Genomic DNA, 10,000 nt, shown 5'->3' with positions numbered 1-10,000 from the left:
TCTGTTCTGGTCAGTTCTGTTCTGGTCAGTTCTGTTCAGGTCAGTTCAGTCAGTTCTGTTCTGGTCAGTTCTGTTCAGGTCAGTTCAGTCAGTTCTGTTCAGTTCAGTCAGTTCTGTTCTGGTCAGTTCTGTTCTGGTCAATTCAGTCAGTTCTGTTCTGTCAGTTCTGTTCTGGTCAGTTCTGTTCTGGTCAGTTCTGTTCTGGTCAGTTCAGTCAGTTCTGTTCTGGTCAGTTCTGTTCTGGTCAGTTCAGTCAGTTCTGTTCTGGTCAGTTCTGTTCTGGTCAGTTCTGTCAGTTCTGTTCTGGTCAGTTCAGTCAGTTCTGTTCAGGTCAGTTCTGTTCTGTTCAGTTCAGTCAGTTCTGTTCTGGTCAGTTCTGTTCTGGTCAGTTCTGTTCAGGTCAGTTCAGTCAGTTCTGTTCTGGTCAGTTCTGTTCAGGTCAGTTCAGTCAGTTCTGTTCAGGTCAGTTCAGTCAGTTCTGTTCTGGTCAGTTCTGTTCTGGTCAGTTCAGTCAGTTCTGTTCTGGTCAGTTCAGTCAGTTCTGTTCAGGTCAGTTCTGTTCTGGTCAGTTCAGTCAGTTCTGTTCTGGTCAGTTCAGTCAGTTCTGTTCTGGTCAGTTCTGTTCAGGTCAGTTCTGTTCTGGTCAGTTCTGTTCTGGTCAGTTCAGTCAGTTCTGTTCTGGTCAGTTCAGTCAGTTCTGTTCTGGTCAGTTCAGTCAGTTCTGTTCCAGTCAGTTCTGTTCTGGTCAGTTCTGTTCTGGTCAGTTCAGTCAGTTCTGTTCTGGTCAGTTCAGTCAGTTCTGTTCTGGTCAGTTCTGTTCTGGTCAGTTCTGTTCAGGTCAGTTCTGTTCTGGTCAGTTCTGTTCAGTCAGTTCTGTTCTGGTCAGTTCTGTTCAGTCAGTTCTGTTCTGGTCAGTTCTGTTCAGGTCAGTTCTGTTCTGGTCAGTTCTGGTCAGTCAGTTCTGTTCTGGTCAGTTCTGTCAGTTCTGTTCTGCTCAGTTCAGTTCTGGTCGGTTCTGTTCAGTCTGTTCAGTCAATTCAGTTCAATTCATGTCAATTTAGGTCAGTTCTGTTTCAGTTTAGGTCAGTTCAGCTCTGTTTCGTTTCTGTTCAGGTCAATTCCAGTTCAGTTCTGTTTCGTGTCAGTTCAGGTCAGTTCCAGTTCAGTTCTGTTTCGTGTCAGTTCAGGTCAGTTCCTCCAGTTTCAGTCGCTACAATGAGGCGTCCACAACTATGCGTTTTGACAAATCCATTGATAATGCGCTTCACCAACTGGCTTAGTTACGCCCTGAGCACATGCGTGTCTCTCTCTCTCTCTCTCTCTCTCTATATATATATATATATATGTGTGTGTGTGTGTGTGTGTGTGTGTGTGTCTGTGTGTGTGTGTGTGTGTGTGTGTGTGTGTGTGTGTGTGTGTGTGTGTGTGTGTACCTATCACAGTCAATTTCTTCTGAAGAATTTTATTTGCCAGAGGACAACACTTTTGTTGCCATGGGTTCTTTTTCAGTGTGCCAAGTGCGTGCTGAACACAGGACTTCGGTTTACCGTCTCATCTGAATGACCAGACGCTCAGTTTGATGTTGCAGTCAAAGTGGGGTGAGAAAGGGCAGAACCCTGACCCTCAAGGAGACTGTATCGGCAGACATGCTTCTAAACCATTCTGCTACCTTCCTTCAAGAAATGGATCTCATCAAACACCTGCCCTCAGCCGAGAAGGCTTCTGCCCAAACATTGGTAAACTTCACACAGGAAGTCAATAGTTTCAAACCCTCGCGCGTAAGGAATGTTTCCGAGCAGAGTTCGAGTAAAATTTGGGTTTATGAATATATATATATATAACACAATACAACTCAGCAGCACAAACCTGCTTCTGGACCGCTCTTCGTTGCCTTGATCTTGGGCGCTGACAGGGTGTAGCAGTTTCCGTAATCACGTGACTGAAAGGCTGTGACGTTTCTGACAGAACAAATATGGCGGAGGTAAATGGTAGAGGTGGGTTGGGGCTGGGGCTGGGGGTGGGGGTGGGGCTGGGGCTGGGGGTGGGGGTGAGGCTGGGGCTGGGGCTGGGGGTGGGGGTGGGGCAGCAGAATGATAAGTATTATAATCAATGTTGCTTTCTAATGTTAATACGTTTTAAATCACACACACACACACACACACACACACACACACACACAGACACACACACACACACACACACACACACACACACACACATATAAATATATATATATATATATATATATTATATATACTAATTACTAATTATTATTGCTAAATACTATTATTGCTAATTAATTATTATTTCTCTCTCATTGTCAGCCCCATACGATTTTTTAAAGCAATTTCTTGACATCATGGAAACTGATTTATAAAAAAATAGTTCCTTTCGTTTCTTTGCGAGGGTGAGGTGGGGGGGGGGGGGGGGTCATTCTGTTTATGGGAGGGGGCATTTCTTCACCTGGGTACCTGTCGGCCTGCCACGGAGGTTTCTCTTCAATGCTTCCCAATAAACCTCGTCCTTCTTTCTCTGTCTGTCTGTCTCTGTCTCTGTCTCTCTCTGTGCGTGCGTGCGTGCCTGTCTGCCTGCGTATGTGTGTGAGAATGTGCATGCTTCTGTGTGCGCTAATATGTGCTGTTATACACGTGTGTGTTCACATTCCTTTGACCTTTTTGTGACTTCAGCTCTTCATGAATTATTCTGCCCCGGTTGTTTCTTTTTCTATTTCAGCTTTTGAGTGTGACGAAGCTCACAGAGGGTGGTGAAAAGAGGAATGGTTCAGTTGGCACAGCCCCTGTCACTAACGAAGGTTGGCAGTGTTGCTTTCTCTCTGGCTGTGCATGGCTGACTGCAAAGTCAGCTCTCTTTTTTTCTTTCCTCTTTTTTTTTTCATAACCCGGGAAGGCAAGGCTTTTGACAGGCAGCCTATGCCCTGGTTAGGGTTAGGGTTAGGGGGTGCACGGGAGGGGTAGTACCTCTAGAGGAGGGGTGGGGGGGGCTTGTCAGGCTCGTCCGGGAGTGGTTCGTCCTTTGTTGGTCCCCACCGGCACCCGGCTCTCACTTATGGGTCCTAGAAGCTGCTAGCATGCGGCAGCACCCAACCCCCGGGCAACGGCTTTGACAGGCTGGATAAACTAGGTGAGGGTAGCCGACGGGTCTCAAACCCTCGGTGAGTTAGGGCTTGTCTACCCAAGCATGTGAAGACTGGATCCGGCGGACTCTGCGGAAGAGACCTTCTTGGTTCAACGGAGAGGAAGGCGGTTGCAGCAGAGCACTGTGGAGTGCTGAGGGCAGGATGAGGCACATAGGACATCTTGGTCATCCACTGCATCCGTCTCCAGTCGCCTTGACCTCGTCTTGCCACTGGATACAGATGGTCTCGGACAAGAGAGTGAGGTCGACGGTGCGCAGCTCCTCCTCACTATAAACAAAGTCATCAGTCATCCTTCATCCCATACCATCATTTTCCCCAAGCCCTGTGGCGACAGGCGAGCGACGAAGCGACAGGTGTGGGTACACTGGCAGTCGTAGCCGCGGACCTGCACACAGGTGGCTCAGGCCATAGGGTCGTTTTTCACCGACTGGAGCAGCGGTGGAGATCAGCAGCCCCCTGAGCGACTGAGCAGCCCTCTTCAGGACAGCACTGCTCACCTCCATGGCATGAGGAAGGGGCTAGTCAGTCAGCATACCGCGGCTGACGGGGACCCTACTCAAGCGGTCGACACACATGGAACGTGCGTACGCTTCTGGACAGAGGCGACTCTGACAGACCACAGAGACGCACAACACTCACTGCGAGTGAACTAGCCAGGTACAACATCGACATCGCAGCCTTAAGTGAGACCAGACCGGCAGAAGAAGGCGAACTCTGTGAGCGAGGTGCAGGCTGCACCTTCTTTGGAGTGGTCGCGGACCTGAGGAGAGACGTGAGGCTGGAGTTGGCTTTGCAGTGAAGACAACCCTCGTTGGCAAGCTGGCTGGCCCCCCGAAAGGAGTGAACGATCGCCTGATGACGATGGAACTCCCTTTATGCAACGGGAAGAAGTTTACCACCATTGTCAGCACCTACGCACCCACCATGAGCAACCCGGATGAAGTCAAGGACAAGTTCTACGAGGACCTGAACGCTGTCATCACCACTGTTCCCAACGCAGACAAGCTCATCATTCTTGTTGACTTCAACGCGAGAGTTGGCTGTGAAAGCACCTCCGGGAAGGCGTGATTGGGAAGCATGGGGTTGGCAACTGTAACAGCAATGGTCAACTACTTCTCCAGACATGTGCCGAGCACGACCTTCTTATCACAAACACCGTCTTCTGCCTCCCTACCCGTAACAGGACGTCATGGATGCATCCTCGGTCTGGGCATTGGCATCTCATCGACTTTGTCATTGTCAGGAAGAGGGACAGGCAGGACGTACGAGTCACGAGGGCCATGTGCGGCGCCGAGTGCTGGACAGACCACCGCCTTATCGTCTCCAAACTCAACCTCCGCATCCAGCCCAAAAGACGGCCTCAGGGCATGAAAGCACCCAAACGCCTGAATGTCAACAAGCTGGAGCTAGGCAACATCAAGCAGAGATTTGCTGACACCCTGGAGGAACGCCTTGAGTCCACTGTGCTGGACAACCAGAATGTGGAGGCAGCATGGGGCGCACTGCATGAGACGGTGTACAACACTGCCATGGAGTGCCTGGGGCCTTCTGCCAGGAAGCACAAAGACTGGTTTGATGAGAACTGCACTGAGATCAAGCAGCTGCTAGAAGACAAACGCCAAGCCTACAGAGCCCACATTGAAGATCCCAAGTCACAGTCAAAGAAAGACATACTGAAGAGTGCACGCAGCACCATCCAGCTGAAGCTGCGGCAGATGCAGGATTCCTGGTTGAGCAACAAAGCTGATGAGATCCAGGGCTCTGCAGACAGGAACGACATGAAGAACTTCTATAACGGCCTGAAAGAAGTCTACGGTCCCACCACCTCCGGATCTGCTCCACTGCTCAGTGCTGATGGTTTTACCCTGATCACTGACATGGACGGGATCCTTGAGAGATGGGCTAACACTTTGACAGCATACTGAACCGCCCTTCCACCATCAATGATGAAGCCATCGACCGACTCCCCCAGGTGCCAGTCAGTGAGTCGTTGGATGCCATTCCAACTTTGGAGGAGACCCAGAAAGCTATCCGTCTGCTATCCAATGGCAAAGCCCCTGGCTCAGACTCCATTCCAGCTGAGGTCTACAAAGAAGGTGGTATGGCGCTGACTGAGAAGCTTCATCAGCTATTCCAGCTCATCTGGCAGCATGAGGCAGTTCCACAGGACTTCAAAGACGCTTCCATCATACACCTGTACAAGTGCAAAGGAAATCGTCAGGTCTGTGACAACCATCGTGGAATATCCCTGCTGTCCGTCGCAGGCAAGACTCTGGCCAGAGTGCTACTCAACCGTCTCATAGCGCACCTTGAGCAAGGTCTCCTACCAGAGAGCCAGTGTGGCTTCCGGAAAGAACGCGGGACTATCGACATGGTGTTTGCTGCCAGGCAGCTCCAGGAGAAGTGTCAGGAACAGAACGCCGACCTTTACTTCACCTATGTCGATCTGACCAAGGCCTTCGATACTGTTAGCAGAGATGGCCTTTGGAGAATCATGGCGAAGTACGGGTGTCCCAGAAAGTTCATCACCATCATACGGCAACTACACGATGGGATGCTGGCCCGAGTCCAAGACAACGGAGAGACTTCAGAACCATTCCATGTCTCCAACGGAGTCAAGCAAGGGTGTGTTCTTGCCCCCACCCTGTTCAGTCTCATTTTTTCAGCCATGCTGACAGATGCCTTCAGAGACGCTGACGTAGGCATTGGCATCAGGTACCGCACAGATGGCTCACTCTTCAACCTCAGGAGGCTTCAAGCAAAAACCAAGGTGAGGACAGACACCGTCAACGACTTCCTGTTTGCTGATGACTGCGCTCTCAACGCTGCCTCCGAAGCTGACATGCAACACAGCGTCGACAAGTTCTCTGCTGCCTGTGACAACTTTGGCCTTACAATCAGCACAAAGAAGACTGAGGCGATGCACCAGCCAGCTCCAGGAAAGCCTTACGTTGAACCAAACATCTTCATCAACAGGCAACGACTGAATGCGGTGGACAAGTTCACATACCTGGGCAGTACACTCTCTCGCACAGTTGTCTTCGACTACGCGGTGAATGCCAGACTCGCCAAAGCCAGCGCTGCCTTTGCAGACTCCATAAGTACGTTTGGAACAGGAGAGGCATCACCCTGGAGACGAAGCTCAAAGTATACAAGGCCATAGTTCTCACCACACTGCTCTATGGATGTGAATCATGGACGGTCTACAAACGCCACGCCAAAAAGCTGAACCACTTCCACACCACCAGCATCAGAAAACTTCTCGGCATAAAGTGGCAAGAGAAGATCCCTGACACAGAGGTGCTCACTCGTGCAAACTTGCCCAGCATCTACACCATCTTGATGTAGGCCCAGCTGCGCTGGGCAGGCCATGTAGTTCGCATGCCAGACCACCGGCTCCCCAAGAAAATGCTGTACGGCGAACTCCAACATGGCAAGCGCTCCCATGGAGGCCAAAAGAAGCGCTTCAAAGACACTCTGAAAGCTTCTCTGAAGGCCTTCAGCATCAGCCACGACACATGGGAGCTGAATGCAATGGACAGACCAAAGTGGCGTTCAGATGTCCACAAAGGCGCCAAATCCTGTGAGGCCAACAGAATCACTGCAGCAGAGCAACGCAGACAGGCCAGGAAAAGCAGTGCCAGCAAGTTCCCGACAGCCGCCACCATCCCCTGTCCACACTGCGTCAGAACCTTCCGGGCGCGGATTGGCCTGACCAGTCATCTGCGCACCCACAGAGCCCAACCCACCCACCCCCAGGATGACTAGATGGTCCTCGTCGATCCCGACGGACAAACCACACACATGCCCTGGTAGTGAGGGGTGTGGTTCGTGTTGTCATTTTGTTGCTTGTGTGTGTTTTGAGTTGTTTGTTTTTTGTATGCCGGTGTGTACGTGCATATGTATGTATTTCAAAAAAACTTAAATATCAGATAACAAAATCGCGTCAAGCAGCGTCTGTCACTTGTCAACTCTGTCCCCAACTCTCTCTCTCTCTCTCTCTCTCTCTCTCTCGCTCTCCTCCTCTCAGTCGCAGATGCATACCTCCCTACCTACATAAAAACGTACATACATACATATATACATACAGATACAGAGAGAGAGAAGGAGGAGCAGAAGAAGAAGAAAAGGAGAAAGACAAAAAAGGGGAGTGTGTCACACACACACACACACACACACACACACACACACACACACACCATACCACCACCATCACCACCACCGCACAAACACATCCCCCCACCCCCCACAGACAAAGCCCAAAAGAAGGAAACCAAAGCCCTGCATCAGTAACAGACGATACACACCTGAAGGGGCAGGCACGGCCAAAGAGAGAGCAGTTGACGATCATGTCCTCCAACTGATGACCCACGTGAGTCCTCATGTCCCTGATATCAAAGCAACAACCAATGTTCCCACTATCACACCTTTAATGTCACTGATATCACATCAACCACAGCAATGTTCCCACTGTCACACCTTTAATGTCACTGATATCACATCAACCACAGCAATGTTCCCACTGTCACACCTTTAATGTCACTGATATCACATCAACCACAGCAATGTTCCCACTGTCACACCTTTAATGTCACTGATATCACATCAACCACAGCAATGTTCCCACTATCACACCTTTATGTCACTGATATCATACCAACCACAGCAATGTTCACACTATGACATCTTTAATGTCACTGATATCACATCAACCACAGCAATGTTCCCACTGTCACACCTTTAATGTCACTGATATCACATCAACCACAGTAATGTTCCCATTGTGACACCTTTAATGTCACTGATATCACATCAACCACACCAATGTTCCCACTGTCACAACTTTAATGTCACTGATATCACATCAACCACACCAATGTTCCCATTGTCACACCTTTAATGTCACTGATATCACATCAACCACACCAATGTTCCCATTGTGACACCTTTAATGTCACTGATATCACATCAACCACAGTAATGTTCCCATTGTCACACCTTTAATGTCACTGATATCACATCAACCACACCAATGTTCCCACTGTCACAACTTTAATGTCACTGATATCACATCAACCACACCAATGTTCCCACTGTCACAACTTTAATGTCACTGATATCACATCAACCACACCAATGTTCCCATTGTCACACCTTTAATGTCACTGATATCACATCAACCACAGCAATGTTCCCACTGTGACACCTTTAATGTCACTGATATCACATCAACCACAGTAATGTTCCCACTGTCACACCTTTAATGTCACTGATATCACATCAACCACACCAATGTTCCCACTGTCACAACTTTAATGTCACTGATATCACATCAACCACAGCAATGTTCCCACTGTGACACCTTTAATGTCACTGATATCACATCAACCACAGCAATGTTCCCATTGTCACACCTTTAATGTCACTGATATCACATCAACCACAGCAATGTTCCCACTGTGACACCTTTAATGTCACTGATATCACATCAACCACAGCAATGTTCCCACTGTGACACCTTTAATGTCACTGATATCACATCAACCACAGCAATGTTCCCACTGTCACACCTTTAATGTCACTGATATCACATCAACCACAGCAATGTTCCCACTGTGACACCTTTAATGTCACTGATATCACATCAACCACAGCAATGTTCCCACTGTGACACCTTTAATGTCACTGATATCACATCAACCACAGCAATGTTCCCACTGTCACACCTTTAATGTCACTGATATCACATCAACCACAGCAATGTTCCCACTGTCACACCTTTAATGTCACTGATATCACATCAACCACAGTAATGTTCCCATTGTGACACCTTTAATGTCACTGATATCACATCAACCACACCAATGTTCCCACTGTCACAACTTTAATGTCACTGATATCACATCAACCACACCAATGTTCCCATTGTGACACCTTTAATGTCACTGATATCACATCAACCACACCAATGTTCCCATTGTCACACCTTTAATGTCACTGATATCACATCAACCACACCAATGTTCCCACTGTGACACCTTTAATGTCACTGATATCACATCAACCACAGCAATGTTCCCACTGTCACACCTTTAATGTCACTGATATCACATCAACCACAGCAATGTTCCCACTGTGACACCTTTAATGTCACTGATATCACATCAACCACAGCAATGTTCCCACTGTCACACCTTTAATGTCACTGATATCATACCAACCACAGTAATGTTCCCACTGTGACACCTTTAATGTCACTGATATCACACCAACCACAGCAATGTTCCCATTGTCACACCTTTAATGTCACTGATATCACATCAACCACAGCAATGTTCCCACTATGACATCTTTAATGTCACTGATATCACATCAACCACAGCAATGTTCCCATTGTCACACCTTTAATGTCACTGATATCATATCAACCACAGTAATGTTCCCACTGTCACACCTTTAATGTCACTGATATCACATCAACCACAGTAATGTTCCCATTGTGACACCTTTAATGTCACTGATATCACATCAACCACACCAATGTTCCCACTGTCACACCTTTAAAGTCCCTCTGTGTGTGTGTGTGTGTGTGTGTGTGTGTGTGTGTGTGTGTGTGTGTGTGTGTGTGTCTGCGTGTCTGTGTCTGTGTGTCTGTCTGTCTGTTTCTGTGTGTCTGTGTCTGTGACTTTGGCTTCAGTTGTACGCACGTCCATGAAGCACATAGTTTTTTCGTGGGTGTCATTATTTCATTTCATTTTCCCCACACGGCCCTGCCTGTCCTTATCCCTTATCTGGCCTCATCCCTTACCTGGCCTCATCCCTTACCTGGCCTTATCCCCTACC

The 10,000-nt window shown here is 48.5% G+C and overlaps 1 protein-coding gene across 1 annotated transcript in view; it reads right to left on the bottom strand.

The window, feature by feature from the left end:
• LOC143295196 (acid-sensing ion channel 4-A-like) overlaps positions 1–10,000 on the bottom strand; it is a 49,201-nt gene that overhangs the window by 19,625 nt on the left and 19,576 nt on the right. Inside the window, exons 7-8 of the mRNA XM_076606768.1 lie at positions 7,465–7,545; positions 1,867–1,958 (exon numbers count right to left, since the gene is read on the bottom strand). Of these exons, the coding sequence (XP_076462883.1) occupies positions 1,867–1,958; positions 7,465–7,545 (173 nt within the window). The remainder of the gene's footprint in view (positions 1–1,866; positions 1,959–7,464; positions 7,546–10,000) is intronic.

Source organism: Babylonia areolata, chromosome 20 (genome assembly GCF_041734735.1).
Source record: "Babylonia areolata isolate BAREFJ2019XMU chromosome 20, ASM4173473v1, whole genome shotgun sequence".
In the NCBI taxonomy this organism is placed as follows: Eukaryota; Metazoa; Mollusca; class Gastropoda; order Neogastropoda; family Buccinidae; genus Babylonia; species Babylonia areolata.
Note: the sequence above shows the minus strand (reverse complement) of the source record. Positions and strands in the feature narration are given on the sequence as shown.